At 46.4% G+C, this 27693-nt stretch overlaps 1 protein-coding gene across 2 annotated transcripts in view; it reads right to left on the bottom strand.

The window, feature by feature from the left end:
• Positions 1–27693, bottom strand: part of PTH1R (parathyroid hormone 1 receptor) — a 131045-nt gene that overhangs the window by 47179 nt on the left and 56173 nt on the right. Inside the window, exon 2 of one of the 2 annotated variants that reach the window (XM_072854889.1) lies at positions 16712–16817. The exons of the other annotated variant lie outside the window; for it this stretch is intronic. Coding sequence (XP_072710990.1) covers positions 16712–16817 — 106 coding nt within the window. The remainder of the gene's footprint in view (positions 1–16711; positions 16818–27693) is intronic. 2 annotated transcript variants of the gene reach the window in all.

The raw sequence follows: 27693 nt of genomic DNA, 5'->3' as shown, positions 1-27693 counted from the left end.
GCAATCTTTCATCCAAACAGTAATTTATCCTTTATAATGAATGTGCTTTCACAAGATTAAGTAAGAATCCAGGACTGCTTTAAAGACCTTTGGCTGGTATGGTGCCCTCCAGGGTTGGAGCTGACAGTGATCAGTTGAGTTTGCTGGTATTTTAGGACATGAAAAACAACTGAAAAACTCATTGCCTAACAGCTGATTTCTTATCTTTAATTTAGTGCTGATGAAAAGGACCAGACTAATCACTGCCTATCTTCTAAGGCATTAACTGGGAGTGAGGGTAGAGGAGCTAAAATTCCTCAGCATTGGTGTGATGAAAAGGAGGAAGAAGTTTATTGCATTTTCTCTGCTTCCAGTCACATTAGGGGAAGAAAAATACTAGATTTCCTATTCATGAAAACTGGGAAAGCCCTTCCCTTTGGCTCATTATGTTTCAGGATTACTTCCACTGTGAAAAACAGTTTATTTATTTTTCAGTTCTTTGGAAGGATCAAAAGAAAAAGGAAAAAAAAAAGTGACCCACAAAATTTGGATTAGGACAAAATGTTATTGTCTCTGAGGTTTTTTTGCAGACAAGAAAGTAAATAAAGATTTCATTTAGCTCTCAAAGTGGTCTTACTTAAAATAAAACCAATTCTTTTTACAAAATAAATAAATTTGGGTAAACTTTAAAATTAATGCGGTGGAGAAACAACATTGAGGAGACAAAAATTCATCCGAATGTCACGGTCTGAAATGCTGAGAGAAAAACCTTCAACTTTTCAAAGATCTTCAGAACAACTTGCAAAGGTCAACCTTCGCTTGTAAGTAGTTTCATTTAGTATCATACTGCAATATTTGTCCAGAAAATATTAATGTGGAAAAGTATCTGGTGGGTACGCCCTCCTCATGCTGTAAACGTACGCACACACACACATTTGCAATGGACTCATTCAAAAGAAAACTGATGCTTTCTGGATAACAGGGTATGCAATTATTTCTTTTGGGGTACTTTGATCCCCACAGTCTTCCCAAAAAGCAGAGAACTGAAGGCTCTGTGCAGGAAACACAGCACAAACCGGTGCTGGGACACCTCTGGACTGCTGCTGTATCATGTGGACAATTTTGGGAGCCATCAGCTGCCCCAGAAATTTGAGAAAAAGCTCATCTTTGCTGCCTCTCACTGCATCTGAAATCTTTCCATGCCTCTGTGTATTCACCTGTGGGACTGATTCATTAAAGCTGATAAGGATCTGGTGGGATCCCATCCTCAGAAAGCATCTGAGTCTTCCCAGAAAAGACGCACATGAATCTGTCATCGTTATCACAAACTGTCACAACACAGAGAAATCTCTTTAACCTCCTCTCCATCTCTCCATCATTCCCTGCCTCTCCCTCCTCGCTCCATGCTTGGCAAACCCATTTCAGCCAAATTTGAAGGAGGGGCAAGACACCCCAGTCATCATTTCCTTCCTGCAAATTTTGCAGTGATTGATGATTAGTAGAGGGAAAGGCAGGTGAATATTTGGCAGCTGCCACCCGGCCAACCAGCCTTTGCTGACTGACCAGCCAACTGGCATAGCTTAAAATTAGGCACAGCATGGCTGTTTCTTGCCAATCCAGGGCACCGTGGGGGCAAGGGGAGAGGAATTATGTTGGGAAGAGGGACTGCAGTTACTAGTTTGTGGTAGGGGGAAGCTGGGAGGGACATCCACAGGTCAAGCCAGGTGCCTCTGGACCTCCTGGTTGCAGAACAAATTGAGAAGCTCCTACATTGACTAAAACTCTTGGAAAACATTTTTCAAATGGAAGTATTGTCTGATGTCAAGATCAGCCACACTTTATGACTGTTGAATCCACATTCCTGGGTTTTAATGCATCCAAAAGCTGTTTTTCCCCTCTATGTCACGCCTATTGTCCCAGACAGGAGCCCCACTGTCCTTCTCTCACTCCTATCTCTAATACCTCCATTCCTCCTATCTAAGGAGACAAACCATTGACCTTCTGATAGGACAAGGGGTAATGGTTTTAAACTAAAAGAGAGTACACTCAGACTAGATATAAGGAAGAAATTTTTTACAATGAGGGTGGTGAAACACTGGCCCAGGTTGCCCAGAGAGGTGGGAGATGCCCCATGGAAACATTCAAGGTCAGGTTGCACGGGGCTCTGAGCAACCCGATCCAGTTGAAGCTGTCCCTGCTCATTGCAGAGGAGTTGGACTAGATGACCTTCAAAGGTCCCTTCCAACCCAAACCATTCTATGATTCTATGATTTCCCACATCCCTTCCTTCCTCCCTCATTCCACCCCCTGTCTCCCCTGGTCCGCACAGCCATGTGGCACCTTTACCATTAATTTCACCAGCTTGAGACCACTGATGTGATAACTGGGACCAAATTCTGCACCTTCTGCCTCCCACTTTCTCCTATTTTATGCACTCTAGAGGTCACTTAACAACTGAGCTGATGATAAAATGGGGAGGGAAAATACCATATATTCCATTGGTATTGTGCTGGAATCCAAACAAGACTTTTCTTTTTATTTGTTTTCCCAAATATTTCCTCCAAACATTTTTTTTCTTGGTTTATAAAAATATTAACAGTAGTAACAACTTGGCTTCTCTCTGTTGTTTTCCTTTTCTCCTGGTCATCTCTCAAAAGAGTTCCACACTGAATTACAAGAAGAAATCTGAAAAATGGTGAGGAGTTTCAGGAAAACAATAAAAAAATCCACAAGCCGACAATTTTTCCTGATGGCTATACTTTAAAATAAAAAATAAAATCTATTTTTGCAACCTTTTTTATAAGCTGTCATTAGAAAAAAAAAATCGACCACCTGCAAGCAGTGTGCTTTTGGCATGCTAAAAATAAGTCAGTCTCTCCTGAGACACTGTTAACAATATTTAGAAGCACGGATAATCAGAAGGGATCCAGTTTGTTCTAAATACTGATTGAAAAGCTCTTGAAAAAATTTTTTCTTTGGCGAAAAATAGTTGGAGGGTTCAAATATGCTGTTTGGGTTGATACAGGTGGGTAGGTTTGGGACAAGAAGTCACATGTTCCAAGTGAATTGGGAATATAAAACATTTCTTTCCTTGGAAGAAACAGTAGGATTCACTGAAGATGTAAGTCAAAAGGAATTAATAAACTTTTAAGAAAACAAGTAAATCTCATACATATCCCACATCCTAAGTGTCTTGGATGTGTATCAGTCATTCAGGCAATGCTGAATGGAGGATATTGCTTCTCTCTCAGGCATGTATGTATGTGGGTGAAGCTCCTCCAAATTCAGAGCCATAACTCTCATGGATGGAGGAATGGAAGGTGGGAATTGCACTGGAGTTTCTCATGTTTAGAGGACATCACTGACCACTTTAGTGCTGAAGAAATTAGTCTTGCAGGACAACATGAGTAGCTGGAAATGAGGCAAGACCTTCTTCTTCTCCAGAGACTTCGCAGGTGCCTCATCCTGGTGTCTCCCTTTCTGTCTCCATGGTTTAATATGAGTTCAGGGAGACAGGGCGATTGCACTCAGTGCCCACCACACTCCCTGACTACAAACCTAACACAAGCAGGCAAGTGAGGTTGGTAACAGTCAACTGCTGAGGCAGGAATTGAAGCTTTGTCTTCTAAGACTTATTTTGTTTCTTCATCCTATTCTAGTTTGTTAGAAGAAGCTTCACAGGTCCTGAGACATCCTTGCTACTGGTCAAACAAAATAACCTCTCTGGGGAAAAGCTCGTAAGTTCCTTTGTTGAAAAGGAACAGAAAGAAAAAATCTTGCAGCAACAGGGAAGTACTGGTAGGGTGGGAAGATTTTGCTGGTGGTCCTGGAGGAGAATAAAAAGGTGGTCCTGCTTAATCCAAAAAGAGAGAATGAGAAAGAAGGTTTTTCTCATCCTATTGGTAAGCAGTATGAATGGAGATGAGCTACAAAAGTGGAAAATGATGCAAAAATGAACAGGTGTAAACTGGCAGTGAACAAAGCTTTTACTTGAAATTAAGAGAGAGCTTCTATCCTTCAGATGAGTCATGTTTGGGATGAGGTCAGTAAGTTTCATGTCCCTAAGTGATTTTAAGATGGTATCATTAGAGCAAATGGAGGCTGCGGCATTAATGGGGCTAGGAGGAGAGCACCATGTCACTCACTGCTTCCTCTGTGCGTAGCACTCTTGAGCTCTGCTCCCATCCTTGCGCTGGGACAGGTCAGTGCGTCTTCATCCTACTTCAATATCCTGTATGCTGCTGTCTCATGATCAGCAGAGTCACTTGTGCTTCCCAAAGACACCTCAGTTTTCCAGCTGGCTACCTACCTCCACTCAGATCTCAGAAATCATCTTACTTTGCAGGCAATCACTTCCAAGGACAAGAGAAATTCCAAAACAGTCCAGATTACTCCTTCCCAGGTACAAAGATGCCAACACAGCTCCCGTATGTAATTGTGCTCTCATCTCTTGGTCTTGAGACACCCAGCCCATCACTTTTTCAAGACAAGCTAAGCCACAGCAGAGCTCAGCCTCTCTTTCCACCACCACATCCCTGCACCAGTAAGGGTCACCTCCTCTAGTTTCCTGATGCATTTCCTAGAAGGCTAGTTTTTACTTCTCAGCCCATCAATCCAGCTCACTCAAGTCCTCAACTTCAGCTGAAGGCAGCCCCAAGGGTTCAGGCAACAAAGCCCTCATTGAAACACAGATGTCAGCCTGAGGGACATGTGTTGGGAGAGATGGTGCTAAATGCTACTTTCACCCACTGCCTTCCCAGGGCTGTGCTGGGGCAGGGACTCAGGTCACCAGCAGACAGCTCCTCCTCATCCAGCTCTGCAGAGGACGTACCACCACCATGAAATAAGCACTTTGAGAAGACGAGGCATGTGAAAACATGTCAGTTCACCATCTAACTGGAAGTTAGCAGCACCTCATCAAAATGCACTGAATGACATGTTCCTCTAATATCAATCACAATAGGGCAGGTATGTACCTGCCAGGTAGGAATAAGTCAGAAAATCTGATTTACTTCTCTGCATCTGCATGCCATTTTATCACAGACCATCTTTGCCCATCTTCTAAGGCTAGACTGTAAAATCCTCCAGGCAGGGCATGTGTCTCAGCGCCTGAGATGTCTGAAGGTTACTATTATAGTGTGCCCATTCATCTCACCGTTGCTTGGACTGTCATGAATACTCCCTTACAGTAGTACCGTACTACAGAGTAGTTATAGTAGCACAGATTACCGTAGTTTTAGAACAGATGTGCCTTGCAGCTCTCCTTAGCCCTTGAGGGCTGAAATCTCAGGGCATGGAAATTGTAGTCATTATCACAAGCCAATATGGTATTCAGGATGGAGCAAGCAAACGCTCTGTTTGATGTCATTGCTGCGGGACTTGCCTTTTGAAGGCAGAAAGGCCAGTCACAGAGCGTTCTGTGAAAGGGCTGTGCCACATGCATCTCTCATTTTGCTCTTTCTTTGTTTCTGCTTGCCCACCTGAGCCTAGTTAGAAATCCCAGAATGCTGCAGGTTGCTCTGGTGGAAGAGAGAGGAAAGGAGACGCATATTTGGGCCATGCCCGCTCACTGATCAGGCTATCCCCAGGGTGCAATGGGGGCTATTCTCTCCTGCCTGCTACTTTTCCCTTGCCTCCTCCCTCCTTTCCTTCCCCCCAGTCTCAATTCCGATTTCTGTGCAAGTGGTACATGCATGTGGAGAACACATTAAAACCATCTGCGAGGCTGCTTGGCAGCTAGATAAATGCAAACACGGTCTCGAGGTGTTTATCTAGGGGTATGGAATATAAATCAGCCCAACTTATTCTGGCACCATGCAAGGCACCAGGGAGACCACATTTGGAATACGGTGTGCAATTGTGGTCACTCTATTACGGGAAGGACATTTGGTGGATTGGAAACAGGCAGGGAGGAGCAACCAAAAAAATGACCCAGCATTTTGGGACAGGAGGGGGAGAAAGGGAGGCTTGGAGGGCCAGTGTCTCTGTATGGGGGTGTTTGCTGTTGCAGATGCATTTCAAACCTGGTTGTCAGAGCATGTGTGTATGAGTGCCTGAATATGTATATGCATAGATCTATAGGTGGGTATGTCTGTAGGAAAGGGTGTGTGTTGTTGACCTGTGTTGTGGAATGCAGGGGGAGTTTTGTTTTGGGGAAAGATGCTCCACATGCATCCACGGGCATTGGCATGGGTAGCTGGGGACACAGTGCTGCAGTGTCTCTCAGTGGAGTTGTGCACAGTGTGTCCTGTACCAGTGCATGCATCTCTGAACATCTCTGTGTGCGTATGGGTACTGTGTGCTGGCCAGCATGAGGGGAGGATTGGTAGAGGGGATGGATGGATGTAGGTTCTGCCTGTTACTACTCAGAGACCTTTGCTGGTCTGCACACCAGTGTTTAGTAGGCGAAACACCCCTTGCATGCTCAGCCCTGGAGGAACAGGACTTTGGAGGGGAAGGACGCTTGGGCCAGGGGATGTTCCAAGTCACAATGTGTCTTTACTCACCCCAAGGCACAATGGGAAAGTCACAAGGTTATGAGTGCTACCAGACAATTGATAGCATGACACAGCTCGAGACAGCTGGCTACCCTGACATCACTAGCCCATTTCACATGCTGACTGTCCACTCACTGCACTCACAACCCAAAAGAAGAAATATTACCTTCAATGTCCCATCTGATAACACCCATCCTGCCACTACTGGCCTGGCTCAGCCCAGGCATCCTTCTTTCCTCATTCCAGTACGTCTAGTCCTTCCAAAAGCCTCCAGATCTCCCTCTGAGAGGGGATAGTGTTGGTCATATCGATCATTAAAATACGCGTAGAAATAAGGTTGTTAATTAGTATTGCAGTTTAGCCATCCTGTGCACTGTTTTTCCCCCTTTCTCCATATTACTTTACATATCTAACACATGGACCATTTATGCCTATCATAACTCCTGAGACCTATTCCTCCTGTGCATTGGAAGACCTATGTAGCTGCTCAGCAGACATTTCTCAATGGGATTGGAAGCCTTTGGCCCATAAACCTTTGCAGGTAGAGGCCAGCTGTTGGTATTTCCTATGTCTTGCGAGCTCTAATTCAGGCATGACTGGCAAGTAGCCATCTGTGAAGAGCTGCAAGCCCTTGCTAGTCATCACAGTCTGCTGACTTGAATAGTAGCTGTAATAGATGGGTTGGGTGGGAGATGACATCTCTCTGTAGGGTTTCAGTGCTCTTTTGACCTACCCTAGAACCACAGATGCAATGAGAAAACCCAGGCTTGACCAAGACTCACTGATTGCAACTATACTAGTCAATACAACAGACCTTAGCCCATTTTCAGGCCCTTCAAGTCCAGCATGGCTCATGTCCACGAACCTGAACTCCCCCTCATGCACACCCCAGAAGAACAGTCTTGTCTGTGCTGCTATCTTGAAAGGTCTCCTGGTCCATGCTGGCCCCCAGATGGTGTCCACTGGGGCTGCGACAGCTGTCCCAGGCCAAAACTCTGCTGGGAGCATGCTAACAAGGGACAGTTTGGTTGCTTGCAGGACAGTATTTAGGCCAACGTTCTGGCCCTGCGTCCTTGAGCCACAAGGACTGAGAACAGAAACAGGGAGAAGATAGAAAGAGCAGGAGAAGATATGGGTTTATGGAAGTCTGGGGTGTTTAGGGTAAATCCTGAGTGCCCTGGATGCCTTTGTCTCCCTTAACTTCTAAGGCACCTGAGGCTACTCACAATATCTGAGGAGACCCTGGCAGGCTGGATGATCAGGGGATGGTGCTTGAGCCTCTGGAGGGAAAACCAGGAGCAGATCCTGGGCTTCTGCAAGCCCAGAGAGAGCCTGGGCTTGGGTATAGGTCCTTTAGGGACAATGGAGACATAAACGCAGATGCACAACCCACACACCTTAGGTAAACACACACGGCTTCTCAACTAAAAATAACCCCTTTCCCTAGCAAATAAGTTTATTTATTAAAAAAACAAGCCATTTTGAGGCAAGCTGCAACACCTAGGACTCTGAGAAAGGATTGCCGATGGCCTTTGCTAATAACAGGTTTGTGTAAAAATCTCTCTTCCCCCACAAAATGTCCCATCTCCTTTTCCAAACCAGGGAAAGACAGGCTTTTAATTCATGGATGAAAAAAAAAAAAATCAGGTCTGATGGCTTATGGCTGGGAATTTCACTTCATCCCCTTCCAGGTTTAACTTTGGGGTGACATCAGGCTGCCCACCATGGCTGAAATGTAATATTTGTGTACCTAGAAAAGAAATTTTAGGGTTTCCTGTTCTTTCGGAAAGGCTTTCATCTAGAGACTAAATTTAAAGAAAAAACGGGGAGAAAAAAAGAGAGAAGAGAAGAAAGGAAGCCAAATGCTTGTGGGGACAGGTTTTTGGTTTTTTTTGTTTTAATATTTTGGGTCTCCGTCCCTCAGTGCCTTAGCCAAAAGTGGCAGATGACGCACATATCCTGAGACAGGCCTGTGTGGAAGCGCACTGGACTGGCTCAGCCCTCTCTCCCCATGGCACAGGTCCATGTGGGGCTGTGCCCATGTCACCTCATGGATCCCAGTCCATGGCAGGTACTTAGTCCCAGAGATACGCCTGGGGGGTCGCCAGGGGACAGATGACACTGTCTACGTGATCTGTCCTAGGAGGACAGGAGGAGGATCACTCTCCATTAGCTAGCATAAAACTAAAAGTTAACATTTTTAGAGGGGAAAAAAGGGAATTTGGAGTTTTTACACATAAACAGTCGTTCATTATTGCTGAAGAAAATTTAGAATTTTATCAATTTTTTAGCTTTTTGTTTGCTAGGACTTTTCTTTGGGCTATCAACCCTGCTAGCAATCACACATGTAACAGCCACATGTTCCCACTCTCCAGAAACACTTGGCACATCTATTGTTCACCCTGATGCTTCTTAGCCCCTAATTCAACTCTTGAAATGCAGTTTAGACACTTATCTAACTAAATTGCACCTGGTTTATTTCAACTGAACAAGATATTGCTGAACCATGGTAGCAGATAACATATTTGAATACTCCACTTGACAGCTAATTGCCTGATCTTTCAGGGCATGGGCCAGGAATCAGAGGAAAGTTAAAACCAAGAAAGACAGTAAACACCCCTTCCAGCCTCTGGAGTTCTCCTTCCAATGAACATCTCCTTCAGGTCTCTACAAGTAGTGGACACCACTACTCTCCATACTCTCATCAACTCTTTCTTTTTTCACAACGTGTAGTTCAACAAGGCCTACTATACTGGTTTTTATGGCCATTTTTAGTAGCTGGAGCTACATTAAGATCAGCCCTTTGGCACAAAGGTGAAGCCAGTGTTGGCCAGGCTTGTGAGGGTGCAGGTTGGTTGGGAGAACAACATAGCCACTCACCGGCCACTTTGATAGGAGCTGCTCTGCAAACTGCTGCCTTTCAGCGCTGCACTGTGAGGTACATGGCACTTGCTAATAATCGTGCAGGCTGAAGAAAAGAAAACTGGATTTAATAAAACTAAGGCAGTAAAAGCCAGCAAAGGGAAAAAGACAATGCTAAGTGGAACAGATGGGAGACCAAGGTCTTCCTCCTTCCAGAGGATGGTGGAGCATGATTCAAGGTACTTGTCTCTTCTAGGCTGGCTGCTTCCTGGGGAAGAGCTCATGAAGTCCATGCACAGGCAGGATCACATTTTCCACTCAAAGAGCCCGTTCTGGTGTGTGTCTCCATGCCAAATCCAAGTCTGTGCTGGAAGAATGATGCACAGAAACCTGCTCCTCAAAACCTCATTTCCCCTCTTGGGGGCAAGCAGTGGTGCTGGACTGACAGGTCCCTCCTATAGTGTGTCTTCTTCACTTGTGTTAATCCACGTAGCCATTTCTGGCCTGCAACTGCCAAGTAAATGCATTAGGAGTGGGTAGCTGCAAGGTGAGAGAGGGAACAGCAGATATCAGCCCAAAATCAAAGTTCGGTGCTGATCCAGGCTACCTCTCATCTCTCAAGACCCATGGATATCTCTGAAATTCAGATTTTTCCCATTTTAAAATGTTGGTTGAATGAATATTAAAGGGGAAAAAAAGTAAGTTGCAATGCTAAACTGTGGGAGTAATCAATGAATCTGCAATAAATCAATGCCCTCACTAAACTGAATGGGAAGCTGCCAGTTTATATCTGGAAAAGAACTGGCCCGTGAAATGCACTCAGCGTTGAGACGGGTGAAAGAGGAGGAGAATCCAGGTACCCATTGCACTGCAGGAAATTTCAAATGCGTTTTCCTCATTTCAAAACAAAACCAGAGGCTTTAAAGCAAAAGCAATGACAAGAGTTTTGAATTTCAGTCAAGTGGGATTTGTCCAAAGATTTTTATCAGTTTCTGTCCACCTGGATTTGAATCTTTGTAGCCTTACCTTGAATTCCAGGACAAAAGGAAATGTGGTTTGTGGCTTGTGCCCTGGCTGAAGAGTAAGGAGATGAGAATCTAAATCTTGGCTCTGCCACAGACTCTCCTTTGAGATCGGAGGCGAGGCGTTGAATATCCCTGTGTGTCAGCTCCCAAGAATGAAGACAGCAGCCCTACCAAACTTTCATGCCAGCTTACGTGATATTTCTTTCTGTCTAAAAAAAATCAAGGTGTCCCAAATTCCCTCACTGCTTCCGAAAACACAGATCATTGACTATTATGGAGTGGAGTAAATCACAACACTGGGCTGCAATCACACCCAGGCAGAGGCAGGATCCAAGCAGCCCTCTGCCAGGTGGTATCTGGCAACTTCTGATGAACAGGGATAGGCATGGGTCAGGGGTGATCGCAGGACAGGATCTGACAGCACTAAGTGGATGCATATACCCCTTGATATCAAGTGGGGCTGCATGGCAGCAAGGAGAGAAGGCAATGGGGGATAAGTCAGCTTGGGTTTTCAAAACCTCAGATGTTCAGCAGGTAATTCTCAATGCAGTACTGCTGACACCAACACCTTTCTTTCCTGGCACTGCTCCTTTCCCTGGGATGGCTCTCTTGTTTATGTGGCTGCATGATGAACCAGATCAGGAAGCTGATCCAGCTGAAAAACAAACCTCATCCCAAAAGGCTCTTTCTCAGCTCAATCAGTGGCACCATTGGCTCTGCCCATACTTGCATGCTAAAGGAAATATGAAATAGCAAATGAAGTCATGCTTTTCGGAGATAAGAAAACTGGCCTCTGTGTACACACACAGGTCCTTAGCACCTCTGTCACCATAACTGACTTCTGCTCGGCCCGTATTAGCCAAGCTGTCTTATCAAGGATATAGGCTTATGCTGAAGTCATTCCTTCCCTTTGCCACAGACATGCCCTGTAGGACCAGTTCAAGACATGACATACAGTTCGGAGTCCATGAGACTCCATCTTCTCCTTGTCTGAGAGAAGAGTCATTACTGCTGCCTCCTCACACCTTCCATCTGGCTGCCTCTGAGCTGGCAGAAAAACAGTGCTTCATTCAGTCTGGTTCAAATCCAGGTATGAACTCGAAGTAGTGATGAAAGCAGGTTTGCACTAAGAAGTCCTCAGAAGGCTCCTTGGAGAAGCAGAGGCTTTCTGCAGAAGTGCACACCCCTATTTCTCATGGCTTAGAGAGCCACGAGAGGGAAGTATCCCTGTTCCCCCATAGCAATGGATGCGTCTCTCAAAGTCCTCTTCTGATGCCATCCACAAGTTATAACATTGAATGTTGAGAGGTGCAGGACAAAACCCCAGAGCAGAGATGTGAAAGCCAGACCTCAGGCTGCACAGCAGCCTTCACTTGTTGCAGAGCTTGTGTAAGTATCCAGTGCAAAGCAGCTCTAAAGCAGCCATGGGGTCAAAGGCGTCTTTCCCTATGACTTCTGTGGTTAAGAGCTTCCCTGGAGAGATGGGACTCTCAAGTCCAAAGCCACTCCTTGTTGACTTGGGCCAGGGATTTTAAGCAGGAACCTTCTCCTTTCCCAAACATCCTACACCACTAGGCTGTCTGCAGGGTTGTCCCACAGTTAGAGTTGCTCTATGCTGAAGGCTGCTACAATGGTCCTAGAAGGATACGGACTCTACAAGCAGATCATGAGGTCAGGCAGCTGAGATCCAGCTCTTGCACCAGTGCTTTTTCGTACTTTCAGACACAGTGACGCAGAACTAATGGAAGAGATTTCAATCTCCTTTTCCACCTTTGACACGCTAGACAGTAAAGCATTGTTTCTGGGAAGTAATAACATAGATGTAGATTCCTTCAAGCAGAGCTGAATGTGAATCTTTTCCCTCACCACAAAACTATGTAAGAAAGGCTGAAGAAGTGTAATCCTTTGATGACTGTATGGTGTGCTTTCCTTATGATCTCCCCAAAAGTGCTGCCTTATTGCGGGCTTGTCCTTTTTCCTTCTCCGGAATGACAAATGAAGAACAGATTTGAACATGCAAGATAACTGGAAACAACATTAAAAAAAAAAAAAAAAGAGAGACTACATGCAAAGCTCCTTCTTTTCCAATGTAAAAGTCAGATGAATTACCCAGACCTCCCCTTCTCTCCTTGTCCAGCTCTGTACCTACTGCACTGTAGTTAGGCCCTCACCAATCTTTGATAACTGAGCCTTGAAGTCTACAGGGGGGAAACAATCCCCCAAGGAGCCTCAATGCTGTTAGCTTGTGATCCTAAATCCCCTGGGCAGAACTAATCATATAAATGTTTGTTGGAAGGGACCTCTGAACATCTTTTGTCCAACCTTCAGCCTTCAAAACCAGCACGAGGTCAAGTCAGTCATAGCTTTATCTAGCCAAGTCTCAAAAACCTCTGAAGATGAAGATCCCACCACATGTTCAGGTAAGCTATCTTAGTGCCAGGCTACCCTCCTAGGCATCACACCGTCATCATCAGTAATCATATCATACTGCAGCGTAAGTGTGAAGTGGTCCATCTAAATCAGCAATCCTAGGTTTAATCTATGATCAACATCTGCAGACAGGTAGGAGGCAGATGCCACCCCAAAAGATGCTCTTCTCTGTCCACCAACTCTAGAAGGAGCTCAGATGTTCAAGGTCATCAGTAATCCACCTCTGCTGCACACGACTATCACCAACACTGTGACAGCTTTGGCTCAAATTTACAATGGCCCCAATGACCACAACTTTTGCTTTATGGATGACTTCTTCAGCTGTCACTGACTTCTTCAGCTGTCACTTCAAGTTCACTGTGCCACTGTCATTTACATCAAGTGAAACTGTACTCCTTTACCCCCTTTTGCAAGGCAGATCATTTGACCTTGACGTCTTCCAGGGTGCCATGGAGTAGCTCTGCTTTATTACGGACAGCAAATGCAGGTTGTGCAAACTTTCCAGGGTCTCATGTATGATTCTTATGGCCATTTATTGACCACACGGGGACAGCTTCTCCCACTTAGAAGACTTCCAGAAACTAAATGTAACACAGGTGGATTGAACCAGGAGTATATGCTGCCTCCTGCATTGCATACCTTGAGCCCGGGCTGATTTGTTTCTTTTTGTGGTCACTTTCACTGTTGGTGTTTTTTTTTTTGGTTGTTGTTTTGTTTTTTTTGTAATTTTTTTTAAATGTATTTTAAATGGGGCTAGACTGTGCCTGTTCCCTTTTGCCCTTTGAATACCAGCCAGATCAATAAATCATTTCAGGCCAAGGGGTGCACTGCTCCCTGTGATCTGCAAACATATTTCTCAGCAGGGCTTGTCCCACCTCTCATATAAAATAAGCCTGTTCTACACTGGCAGAAGCAGCCTTCGGAGTGGGACCTATTCATCACACTGCTGAAAAGAAAAATAAAATCCAGGGGCAGGGGTTGAGTCTTCAGCCTTGTTTTCAGGAGGCACTGGGAGCTGTCAAGACAGGAAGGAACAGGGCTGGCTGTCATGGTGGAGATCTTGCAAAGAAATGAGGTCCTTTGTGCATCTGACGTGGGGACCGTCAGTCTGCATTGCCAGCAGGTAGACTCAGTATAGATATAGCAGCACATCAATGCCACGGGCTGCCATTATTATCAGAGGGCAAAATCGACCTGGGCACAGCTCTCTGCCTGCCTGCAGTCACTTGTTTTCCTTCCAGGAAAGGCTAGGTCTTGCAGAGCCAAAATACAAATGCACTGTGAGGGATAATTCTGTCCTGCACCACTAAAAATCCAAAGACAAGACAGATAGGGGACCTGGTGGGGTGGTAACACAACCCAAGTCCTCCATGGCAGCTAGAAGAGTCCTCCTGCCACCCAAGTGGGTGCTCCTCAGAAATACTCTGACTGATATCACAGGAGACTGCCTGAAGGCTTGGGGTGGCCACCCAGGATATATATTTGTCCAAGTCACAACCACTTTGCCCCCATAAATGTTGTCTGCAAGTGGGGGCTGGTGCATCTTAATTGTGAAGACCATGTTGCCCTTCCCAGGCTTTTTCTTTTGGGTCTGTAGTAAGGGCATAGGCCATGAGATGAGGTCCTCCATCTGGCTGAGAAGGGCACAGACCCATATGTCCTTGGGTGATTAGCACAAATAGAAACCAGGCCCCAGTTTCCGTATCATCAAAGGAGGAAAAGACTGGACCTAACCACTTTTCACCCTGGGCTCTGAAGCCTTTGTGCAAAAACTAAGCTTCTGAGCCTTAGCCAAGCAATTAATTGCATTAAAGCTAATCTACTAGTGCAGATTACAGCCTTTTGTTCTGTCACCCCTCATGCCACAAGAGGATCTAAAACTATCCATCTCCTTCGACTCCTGCAGCATGAAGGAGCAGACACACTGCAAAATGGAGATTGAGTTAGTCTGTTCACAAATACCCCGTAACATTATGATTTCATGTGTCCAAGGACATCTGTAGTCTAAAAATCTGTGCACGGCAGCTCTTCTGCAAAGTGGGAAGATCTTTTCCAAATTGCAAAATTGTTTGTCTGTGACCATTGACTCTTTAGACCATCTCAGAGATGGTCTGGCAACTTGCTGCCTCGTTTGTGAAGTGCTAGAGTGAATTTCTGGGGTGTTACAGAGGCGCTGCCACTGGAGGTTCTTTCACAACATCTTAAGGAAACGTTTCTTGGGAAAGGTTAAATCAGAATTCATTCTGCCTTTGGATTAATGGACTTCTTGCAGATTAATTTGATCTAACTACCTGTTAATTACCTGCTAATGATTGCCTTGAGTCTTTAAAGCCTCAAATATCCTGCTGTGAGTATTGATATCAAAATGATTCCTCCTCTTGGCTCTACTGTTTGGGATTGGACAGAGATTTGCTATAGAGGATGGAGCCACGAGCCTGAGTTTTATTGCCTGAGCAGCTCAGAATAGCTTTTTCCAAGGCCAGGACTTGGGACCATGAGATATCTAAATGACAATGTATTAGATTTCTTTCTGTTCCAGTCAATGGCAGAGCTAATGCTGGCCTCAGTCGCAGAACCAGGTCTCAAAACAGGACCAAAGGCATGTTTGCAAAGCCCTGTGATTTGATTCCTTTGCTCTACCAAACTGACCATGGTAAAGACCCCAAAGTCTGCTTGTCAGTCACATGCATGTCCCCAGCCCTACCAACACTGCTGCTGACAATTAAGGAGAGAGATCTAAATGCTGACAGTCTCACAGAGAAGAGTTAGAAAATAGGGTGTGAGAGCAAGACCAGCTGGTTGATATCACCAGCTCCCAAGGTAGGCAGGTGGTCCACAGTACAACAGAAGGAAATGCCTTTGCACATATGTTTTTTAACGAGGTGTTAATTGGGCATTGGGTGAACAGGACAAAGAAGCAACAGAGGATGTGGCTTGAGGTTTTGGCTCATGTAAAACTGGAGGGCTGGAATAAAATGAAAGCTGGGCTTTTATGGCCCCTTGTTGTCATTTCCAACAGGAGAGGGCCATCAGGTGGGCAGGCAACTCTGCTCTAAAATCACAGCTGGCTTTGAGGACCTTTCCCTCTGCTGAGGATGTCTCCAGGTACTCCCACAGTGATGGCTGAGGGAAGAGAGATCTCTGAGATGCAACAGTGAAGGTGGGAAACATTCTGGCTTGTCCCCTTCACTCAGGCAATAGAGGGAGATGGGACAGGATGCCCACCCAGGACTAGCTGGGTGGGTGCAGGCTGCCTCAGCATACAGCCCCAGTGCCAATAATTAACACATGTGACATTGATGAAAGAAACCAATGGGGGATGATTACTTTGCTACCCACATGAGAGAGCTTTCTCCCTTATCCCCCCAGCCCTACATCTGGTAGTGATTTTGCAGCCCAAAATAGAAAGGAAGTGGAAGAAAGAGGCTTAGCTGAGCTTGGGCCCATTTGAGGAGAATATAGAGAGAGTATGTCAGAGGGAAACAGGGAAGGGGTGTTGGAAGGGTGCTTCGTTTCCCATACCACTGGTATCTTGCTGCAAAGGATCTTGGGACAACTGATGGTTGATGCTATCTCCCATGCTTTGCCTGGTGATGTTACCTCCCATGCATTGCCTGGGCTTTGGGTATGGTGATAAGGGCTGTAAGTCCACGACCATGACTCTTGCATCCTCCTGACTCCTTGGCATCTGGAGTTCTGGAGCAGGAGAAAGAGGCTGTGACAACTTTGCTTTCCAACACCTTGTGCTGAAAGATCTTCCCCATAGCCTAACTTGAAAAACCAATATGTTGGGCTTTCTTCAGCTGCCTCCCTCACATGCTCTGAGCTCTGCGTATGGGGCTGAGGGGAAGGGCTGGGGTTGAGCAGAGAGGGGCGCAGCACCAGCAATGCAGTCTGGGTTGCTGTGGGAACACTCACCATGCACCTTGGGCACCTTGGCTTTCAGGTGTCGTTCGCACTTAGCCTTGGCTTTTAGCAGTAGGAAGATCTGCTCCTCTTTGGTGATGACATCATCAGCATCCACCTGCAGTGATGGGGAGAAATGAGGTTAAACCTCAGCATGCGAAGAGCAGCAGGACACAAACTTCCTAGATAGGTGCAGGTGATCTGAATGCAAAATCTCCTTTGCATCAGCAGTTTCCTCCACCAGCCTTGCTCTGTGTATCTCAGTTTGCTCAGCAATTAGCGTCCCAAGTGACACCTCTTACAAGATACCACATGGAATCATCTGCGTACATGGCAAAGGAAGCGTACGCTGCAGTTGCTCACATCATACACGTGCACACACAGGAAGGCAGCAATTTCTGGGGTGGTGTGCCCCAGCTTGCAGGGGCGAGGCTACTATCCAAGAGGAAAAGAAATCCTAGTAAATAATACCGTACCAAGGACTCCTCTCAAGAATTGCAACCTGCCATCATCCATGCAGTGCTACTTCCATCTCTGCATGCAGGCTTTCAGCCACATGGCATCAGGCTCTATAAACATCCTCCCTAAATCCAAGAACATGTGCAGAGGGGGCTGCCTTAGGCAGGGTTGTGAGCTGACAGCATCTGCCCCCTAAAGACTGAAGGCTCAGGGAAAAGAGTCTGTGAGCATCATCCTGGGAAGATTAGATTTCTCCTCTTGTAAGGTCTCCAGATGTCAAGGGACAAGAAGAGGGGGGACAGGGAGGTTGCTTTACCCAGAGCCTCTTTTACCCTCCTCTGTTTGCTGCTTGCTGATACGTGGTGATACTCAGCCCTCAAAGGCACTTGCTGGTCATAAGCCCCTGCCCCGGCCCTTGTTTAATGAAGCTGGCACTTTCCCCTTAGGCACAGCTGGCCTTGGGAAGCTGGGGGTACAACTGTGGGGAAGGCTTGTTCTATTAGTGCTTTGGTTGTTACAGCGTACAGAGCTTTGATCTAATGCAATACGGCTGCTTTAATTTTCTGCTGTGCCTCTTGGGTACTTAGCTTGTGTGTCCTGCTCAGACATCCAAGACCAGTCCCACTGCCAGATAAAGTCTGAGATTAGGAAGAACTTTCTCCCAGGTCAGTTTGGCAGGAACAGATGGAAATGTCACTGTACCCATCCCAGCTACACCGGGATGATACTGCCTTTGTTCTTTCCTGCTTTTTTCCTCCTAAAAGAACAGTATACTTCTCCTACATTCAATTTCTGCCCTAGATTTGAATGGCTGATGCAGATCGTACCCTGTAGGTGCTTTGTGATTTGCAGCATAGAAGGGGGTGAGGAAAGTTGTGGACTATGTCCATCTACTGGCAAGCCTCCCTTGGAGGCTCTGACCTGCAGGATCTGACCACCCTTGTGAAACCTTTGAGGTTTGGGTCCATCCTCGGTACTCTCCCAGTCATGGCAGAAGAGTCTCTGGGAGGTCAGGACTGGGAGGGATCCTCATCCACAAGATCACCCTAAAGCTGGTTCAAAGCACAGAAGAGCCGCGTGTAACGCCTTATAGGGCTCCTGAATTAAGGATGTTGGTAAGGCAGTAGCCTGAGAGAATTAAGTGATGTAGTAAATTGGGATAAATCACTGCTCTTCTCATTGCCTCTGTTTCCCTAATATTTGTCTGTCTTGATTAATCAGACTATAAATGCAATGAGAGCAGATGTTGCCCCTCTCTGGATTTGTATAGAACTTAGCACTCACTCGTAAAAGTGTAGCATAAGCAAGAAGTACAGTGCTGTTTACAGGCTGCAGTGCTGTTTTATACAAAGCAACATCATCTTTTTTTCTTTTTTTTTTTTTTTTTTACTTATATTGACTGCGCTGGTGAGACTGGCCACTGTAAATCTGTAGTGCAAAACCTAGGGTAGCGCTCCACATCCTGATGGATGGAGCAGACCTAAACCTCAATGCAGAGTACAGGCAGGCAAAGGAAAGAAGACAAAACCTTGTGAAGCCGGTAGTGATCTGCAGATGAGAAGGAAACCTGTTGATAGGTTGTAGATCCTGCCCATAGAGGTGCCTGCTCAGTTCAATCCCTCTGAAGCACAGACTGAAGGAGGGTTATGACATTTCATTGTACTGCCCAAAAACCACTGCTATTCAGAATTAAGGTTCCTTCACTCATTTTAAGTTAACTCATTTTTGAAAGCAAGTAAGACCAGCTGAAAGCTAGTCAGTTCTCGAGCAAGACTTACTACAAATGACATAATGAGGGTTAATGAAATCCAGCTTAGAAGTAAACTCAGATTCAGTTTCCCAGTGTGCTTCTATGGAGAGGAACGGTGGATGTTTGAGCAGCTGGTGTGGTAATGGACATGCAGATGGATAGCTAGATCTGATAAGGGGATTCTGAGTAAAACAGAAGTTAGTTTTTCATGTCCTTGGAAAAAATCCATGCTAAAAATCCTTCAGAAGTGGGAGCTGGTTTCAAAACCCTGTTAACGTTAATGCAAAACAAAGCCATCCCTTTCCAGATGCTTGGCCTGTCCACATTTAAGGCAACATCCTGCATTTCAACTCTTTCATTGGAAACATAAAACCTCTGGGTCAAATCCTGCTGTCATTTATATCTGCACAAACCCTAAGTGATTCCATCAAAGCTGGAGGAGTTAGTCTAGATTTATAGAGGCCAGAGTAGAATCTGACCTCAGGCATTTCAAATGATTCATCCCTTGCATGCTTAGTCCTCAGGCTCCTTTGGCCGTGCTCTGAGAAGCGGGCAGCTCCCAGCCAGAGGGATGTGTGGTCTCCAGGCCAGGCACAGAAAATAAATTTTACTTCCCAGAAAAGGAGATAAGTCACCGAGTGCTGTGCCCAGAGCTGGGCAGAATGGCTGGGGCAGAGCTCTGAACTCAGCCCAGGTTCTGAGCTTTCCTGGGCTCTGGTTACCAGTCTTAAATTTCCAAAACCTGCCAGATCCTTAAAAAAAGCCAAAACCAACAACTCCCCATTCTCTCCCCTCCCCCAAAACTGGTTTAAATGCTAAGAGATGTGTTTAGCACATGTCTTTCTGTGTTTGTCCTTGGTCAAGGAGGCTGAAACATGTATGTAAACACATATATGAATAAGAATAGAGATTTTCATTAAATCCTGTAACTTGGAGGAGACACCTATTCTCAAGAGACTTGTAGGAAAACTACGCAGTCTGGCAATGCTGCTCCTTTGCTGCTGAATAACTCACATCAAACACCTAAGTAAAACTGGGCTGGTAGCTGGTGGTTCTGAACTTGTCGTCCCCTCCTGTCCCAACCCCACTTTCCAGCCCTTGCCTCCATCCTTTGTCAAACCCCTTGCTGAGACATTTCAATGTGTCAGCTGGGCTGAAAACTCTCCAGGGACAGAGGATTGAACAGTATGCTGTCGGATCACACACTGAAATGTCTCAGCCTTGGGTTCAAGGGACAGTAGGTAGGACAGGGCAGACACCCACAGCTGGAAACCATAGAGCAGCTTTGGACCTGTCAGCTGCTGGAGCACTTTTAACTGTTCAATATCACTTTTTCCTGTGCATCTGATTTTCTTGCTCTGGATCTTCTGATCTTAAGACAATGCTGCCCTACTCATCTGTCCAACCTGGCTGTCAAAGGTTAAAAGGAATCCACAGGAACATTTTCATTGCAACACAGATACACTCATGATATGAGACTTATTTGGATCTGGCTTGGCAAAACTTCCTCTTTGACAAACAATCTCGACACCTGATCCAAAAATACTGTGGGACAGCCTTGGTAAAATCACTAGCAGTTGCGTATGCCAACTTTTGGAATCTGAATATCCCTAGGTAGCGAAATAAGTGGCTTCATTTTCAGAAGTGCTGAGGTATGGGCTGCAGGAGTTCATAACAGGTGGGAGCTACTGCTGGTGAAGCAGCCACTGCTTTGGAGTGGATTTGGATCCCTTGGGATGGGAGAGAGATGGGGCTGGAAACACTGATATGAGAGGTGTCTGTAAGATACAGGGTGGTGCAGAGAAAGGGGGCTAATTAGTCACAATTTTGTAGGATTTGAGACCTGGGAGGCACAAGATGAAGAGAACAAGGTCTAAAAGAAATAGGGCAATGTATGTAAGCACATCACATCAGTAGATTCAAAATAGGATTAGACAAATTAATAAAGGACAAATCCATCAGTAGCTGCTAAACACTGTAGCCTGGATGCAGATTTCTGATGCAGGAAGGTCTTAAACTGCTGGTCACCAAAAGCTGGAAGGTGACAACCATAAGAGCTGTCTCTTTCTCTAAACATCCTACACTGGCAGTTCCTGGGGATGGTCTGTTAGGACAGAAGATTGACTGAAGAAGGCTATTTTCACATATATCTATAGACCCTCTATTTTTCTAAGGCCACAGAAACCTTGTGCCTTGCTGAGCATCCAGGAACACACATGTACATTCAGGGTATGGTCCTGTTTGACATGCTCAACGTAATCTACTCTATATTCTCTGCATCTGCTGTTCAGGACCATGAAAAAGGAGATAAGAGGTGGTAGAAGCACTTCATCCAAGAGAGCAGTGCAGCCACAACTCACCAAGATTTGCATATTCAACATTTCGCTCATCTTTTACCAAGAACCTCTGCTATGAGCCCACCCATTTGCAGCCCAACACCTCTCATCCTGCCAACAGAAAGTAACAAACATAGTATGTGCTTGCCAACATAATACCTGCCTTGCTGGCTAACCAGGGACATCCAGGATGAGATTACCAATCTGAGGTATTCACCAGAGACCCTCTTATAGTCACTGAGTATTTAGATACACAGATCAGCTGAAATTCATTCCATCCTCAAACCACCACCTAAAATAAACCAGATCAGCTGTGGGGATTTTTTTTTCTTTTTTTTTTTTTCCTTTGGGCAGCTGGTGACTGTGGTAATTGGTCACATTAGCAGCACGGAGAAGATCTGTGGAGTTCAAGAGCAGAGCTTTTTCTGGCCTGAGCTCTGAGGGCAAGAGAAGCATCGGAGGGAAGTCAGAAATAGTGTCACAGACAGGTACATCTCCCAAATCCAACTATTTGGAAGTATAAGGTCATTGTGCCCCTGCAGAAGTTAATCACTCTAAAAGAGCAGACAGCGAATGTGATTCATAGAATCACAGAATTGTATAGGTTGGAAAAGACCTTGAAGATCATCAAGTCCAACCGTAAACCTAACTCTGCCAAGCCCACCACTACACCATGGCCCTAAGCACCTCATCCAAACGGCTTTTAAATACCTCCAGGGATGGCGACTCAATCACTTCCCTGGGCAGCCTGTTCCAGTGCTGGAGAACCCTTTCAGTGAAGTAAAATTTCCTAATATCCAGTCTAAACCTCCCCTGGTGCAACTTGAGGCCATTTCCTCTTGTCCTATCAGTAGTTACTTGGGAGAAGAGACCGACCCCACCTCTCTACACCCTCCTTTCAGGCAGTTGTAGAGAGCAATAAGGTCTCCCCTCAGCCTCCTTTTCTCCAGGCTGAACAACCCCAGGTCCCTCAGCTGCTCCCCATCAGCCTTGTGCTCCAGACCCTTCCCCAGCTCCGTTGCCCTTCTCTGGACACGCTCCAGCCCCTCAATGTCTCCCTTGTGGTGAGGGGCCCAACACTGAACCCAGCATTCGAGGTGCGGCCTCACCAGTGCCAACTACAGGGGCACGATCACTGCCCTGCTCCTGCTGGCCACGCTATTTCTGATACAAGCCAGTATGCTGTTGGCCTTCTTGGCCACCTGGGCACACTGCCGGCTCATGTCCAGTCGGCTGTCGACCAACACCCCCAGGTCCTTTTCTGCTGGGCAGCTTTCCAGCCACTCTTCCCCAAGCCTGTAGCGTTGCGTGGGGTTGCATAGCGTTTCATGAGCCCTCCCTATCTTGCTTCAGCATATATTCCTGTACTGAGCTTACTTGGCATCAAATTTATACAAGCTCAAGGGATGCAGACAGGCTGGGCACTACACAGGTAGATGCAGAAGTCAGCTTTGCCCTTCACTCCTGCTGTTACAGACTAGGTGCAGCTGGAAGGGATGGGCGCTCCTCCCTGGCCTCCCCAGTTTTGCAATCAAAACCCGTCTGCTACACTTTCTCAATGTTTATCACCTCTCAGCTTCCCAGCACTGTTTTTTGTCAGAAAAAAAAGCTTCTTGTGGGGAAAAGATCTAGGAATGTTTTTTTTCCTCCCCCTTGTTCAGAGAAAGCAGCAACGCAGAGCAGGAGGCAGGCCAAGCAGGGAAGGGTGAAATGACAATGCTATCCAGAGGCTGTTAAATCAGTTTTGGTTCAGTTTTTTCTTCTCCTTTCCCTTGCCCCCAGAGGAGGCCATGGGGTAATTATGATAATGTTTTCTGGTATTTCCATTTCATTGGCTGATCTCCCAGCCACTAAAGTAAACCCCAAATCTCAACGGGGAGGTCATATTCATCCTTGTTTATGGGACTCATTTTCAGAAATAACACTATCCTTTTTGTGAAACTTCCCTGGCAGCAGCTCAAAAAATAGCTAAAGGCAAACAGATTCCTTGGTCAGGGTTGAGAGCACCACAGCCGCTTGATGGGCCCAAGGCAAGGGACTGCCGGTGATCACCATCTTGGACAGCAGTAGACCAGGTAATCGCTGGTGTGAAGAAGAAAGGGGGTGCAGGCAGGAGTGGAGCTCAGGAGAAAGAAAGGAAGAAGGGAAATGTGAAAATGAAAGCATCAGTGCTGGTGATATGAAGGGACAAGGGAGATGGGTCCCAAGTGTGTGGGAACAGGGTGGGACATAGGCGGAGCTGGCCATGCAGGTTGCACCTCAAAGCAGCCCTGCTGATTTTAGTTTTATGATCTTTTAGATTTATGATCACCTCTGGAAGGGTGATCATAGTGCTGTCTTTTTGTGAGGAGTGAGCCTGATGGACTGGGGTGGGGTGGGTACACAGAGACCAGCCCTCAGTCAGCTTTGGGGAGTGTGACAAAACTTTTCTAGGGTTTTCCTTTAACAGTTCCTTAGGTGAGCTGGGTGAAGGGTCTAACTAAAACACCAAACCAAGCAATATAAGGTCATAAACCAAGTCCTTCTTCTGCAACAGAGACTGCAATTGAGCTGAGGGCATGAGCAGGAAGGAAATGAAATTAGAACTTCATTCTAGCCTTGCTGACGGAACAACCCCTCTCCTAAAATCTGTAAGGGTCAAGATAGCTGTTAGAATTAGGAGATTAATCTGAGTCTAATCTAACATCAGACCTGCAGCTGCCACAGGTGAGCATACCTCTACCGATATCACAAGTCTGATGAGGAGCAGCTGAAGGACCTGGGGTTGTTCAGCCTGGAGAAAAGGATGCTGAGGGGAGACCTCATTGCTCTCTACAACTGCCTGAAAGGAGGCTGGAGAGAGGTGGGGGTCGGTCTCTTCTCCCAAGTAACAAGTGATAGGATGAGAGGAAATGGCCTCAAGTTGTGCCAGGGGAGGTTTAGACTGGATATTAGGAAATTTTACTTCACTGAAAGGGTTGTCCAGCATTGGAACAGGCTGCCCAGGGCAGTGGTGGAGTCGCCATCCCTGGAGGTATTTAAAAGCCGTTTGGATGAGGTGCTTAGGGCCATGGTGTAGTGGTGGGCTTGGTAGTGTTAGGTTTACAGTTGGACTCGATGATCTTCAAGGTCTTTTCCAACCTATACGATTCTGTGATATCAGACCATCAGGCTGGGCTGAAGACAATGTGGTATTGATGCCAGGCATGCAGACAAGGGTGGCACAACTAAACAATGCCACAGAGTAGGGATTCAGCTGCCTTTGGCAGGAGCTGATGTAGCCTTCACCATGGGCTGAGCCAAAACTGGGTTAGTCAGGAGCTCGTGGCGATGGGGAATTGCTCAGAAGCAGGAAAAAGTGGCAAGATGGAGGTGGTTGCGAACACAAGGCATTGCATGAGGTTGGTCAGGAGTGGGGTGGCAACATGGGATGGTGTAGAATTGAGATCCTGACCCCTGTTTTTTACAAATGGAATTGCCTTCCTTTAGATGAGAGAGGATGGATTCTCTTGATTATTTTGTGATTGGGTTTAGATATCTAGTTTGTCTTCTTTGTTTTCCTACACTTCTGCAACCGAGTGTTTGTACAAGCCGTGCAGCTCCTGGCCACTGGGCCTGGCTGGTTTACTCAGGTCCAGATGAACCCTGGCAAGTATGGAAGGATCAGGGATTTGTATGTGCTGTCTTGGACAAAATGTACCCTGTGCAATCTCTGTTACTGGGTCTGCTGCCAGTCCTATAGCAAAGTAGGATCTGCTGGGCTGCAACTCAACTGATGATTAACTGTGCCCCGTGTCTGGCTGTATTTCACAGAAGAAATACAGGTATGCTTGCAATTTGCTGGGTTTGTGTGCTGGCTTTTGCAGTCACTCAGGGCACATGCTCCCTGGCAAGCAAAACTCCTTGTTGGGTTCAGAAGGAGATTGTGACCCCCCACTTGATTCTGGAAGTTGGCACTTCAGGCAAAATACGTCCCTCACCCCCTAAAAGCTGCTCTGGACTCGTGCTTGGACTGTGAGGGTCCGGCACTTCATATTTCAGTGAGGGCTTACAGCATGTCCCTCATGGAGAGAGAGCAGGGTAAATACAGATAAACGGTGTTTATTCTCTTCTAATTTGGGCAACGCTGGATTTGCCCACTGCCCAAATAATCTAATTCCCTTTCTTAATTTCCTGCTACCTCCGCGCTTCTTACCCTCTGCCTGCCAGCACGTTATCAGTGTCTTGGCATAAAAACTATACAAAACCAACAACAACAACATCCACTGGGGGCAATTCGTTGCAAAGAGGAGCTAACTTGGGGGCAGGGGAGGGGAGAGCAGGGAATGCTACTTGTTCTGCCCTGAGGGATTTCATTTAACTGAATAGGCATTATTTCCAACATTAGGGAAAAAAAATGTGGTTTGAAACCTATTTCCTTTCAGGTGAATGCTGGAAAGATTTAAAAATAAATAAAGCCAAAGTGCCAGTTGGCCCAGCCAGAGATACAGTAGCGAAAGCAGCAGAGGCACAATCCACTGCCAGCACCTAATCGCAAAAGCTATGGAGCTGTGGTTTGCTCAGGACATTGGAGGGGCAAAGAAGATGGGGGGAGGAAGGTCGTTTTGTAGCAGGAGACCCTGGACTCATGGATAGGCCAGGTCCAGGCACGAGAAAGCAGATTTGAAGCCTCCTCTGCGGCTGGGTATGCGGCTCGTGTGGGCTGCTGCATCTCCTCAGCTGGCTGCAGATGCTTTGCTCAATGCATGCAGAGGCAGGGGGTGGGGGGGTACAACAGCAGCAAAGCCTAAGTCTTGGGGGGGCTAAGCATCGGATTTACCCACCTGTCATGCGACCAGACGTGAGCCTAGCAAGAGCTCCTGTTCTTATCCCTCAGCTCTGCTGTGCCCCATGATGGACAAGCACCCATCTCTCTCTCCCCCTGCCAAATATCACCCATAGTAATGTTCAGTGATGACAGGAATTCAGATTTGAGAGCTCAGGCAGGTGGGTGCTGAGCTGAGCTCTCTGCATTGCTGCCCTGCCACGTGAAGCAATGCATGTGTCTGTCCCTCACCCCATCCCACTTACAGACGATGGGAATCAACCTCATGAGATGTCTTACTCCTTTTAAAGACTGAGCTTGTAAACACCAGAATGGGACAATCAAATCAAGAGGGTGTGAAGACAGAAGGGTGAAAGGAGGAGGAGACCCAAGAGGCACCCAGATGAAGAAGAGGGGGGGAAAGGAGTTGATGCAAAGGGGAAGGAAGAGCTGGTTGGATCCTGATGAAATAGGACTCTGGCCACAAGCTGGGGAAGCTCTGAGAGGTTAGTGCACAAGCTGTTCTGCCCTCTACCTGCTTTTCCCAGCCTCCCAGAGGGTAAATGAAGTTGGTGATTTTGCCTTAATCCCTTCACCACATCACCCAAACCACCGCCTGCTCCAGAACAGCAGGATGTCTCTGCTCTGGCTAGCCAGGCTCGGGGACCCGGCACTGCAGCTACAGAAAGCTGAATAACCTCACACTGTCTTCAGGGCTGTCTCAGCCCTTCCCATGGCTGCCCTCACCAGGCTGGCTGGTCCCTGCTCTTCATCCTACCCTCAGACCCGGATCTCCCATGTCTAAGAGGTGTCTACACACTTTTGAGGAGCTTGCCTTCCTGTTTCTCAGTGCCTCATTGCCCTGTAAGGAGAAGTACACACTCCTACCCTCAGTCAGAAATCCACCCTCTCTGCTCATGTATAATAGAGTCCAGGTCTCAGCACCGTTCTCCCATGACTGCTGTAATAAGAAAAATGCCAGTGAATGGAAAGAGGAAATGTCGGCATGGAAAGATGCTGGGCAGCATTGGGAACGTCGCATTCTGTCACTGTTTCTTGAGGAATAGTACAGGCTGAGCTGGTCTCCTTGATGCCTTTCCAAACCAATTTGCTCTCACTTTGCCTTGGGGAAGCCTCATCCTTCAAGGAGCACAAGAAGAGCGGGAAGAAAATCTTCCTGGACAAAGCACAACTTGCAGACTCGTGATACCTCATGCCAAAGGAAATTAACTGATTTGAACATGCGTGTCCACTGCATTTATGAGACCATATGGCAAAAAATTTCTTTGGGATGGAGTGATGCATGACAGCAATAGAAGAGGACCTTCATCATCCTTGTCAATTCCAAACTCTTCAAGTTAATTACCTGTATGGATCTCCTTCCTTAGCCATCCTGGCATGTTAATGCCTCTGTTACTAAGTGATCTCATGATTTACAGTCAGCACATATCATTTATCAAGGAAAACTGACATTTATGGTGCATTTCCAGGACCTGGAGTTTTAGGAGAACATCTGTCTCACCAAAATGTTTGCCTGCTTTCCTGCTTTACTCCCCTGGAGCAAATGAGGTATAACCCAAGAGGCTGAGCTATGAAAGAAGATCCTTCCAAGCAAGGAGAAAATTCCCCACAACTTGCTTATCAGTGCTGCCCAAGCAGAGGTGCT

Source organism: Ciconia boyciana, chromosome 2 (assembly GCF_034638445.1).
Source record: "Ciconia boyciana chromosome 2, ASM3463844v1, whole genome shotgun sequence".
NCBI classification, from domain to species: Eukaryota; Metazoa; Chordata; class Aves; order Ciconiiformes; family Ciconiidae; genus Ciconia; species Ciconia boyciana.
Note: the sequence above shows the minus strand (reverse complement) of the source record. Positions and strands in the feature narration are given on the sequence as shown.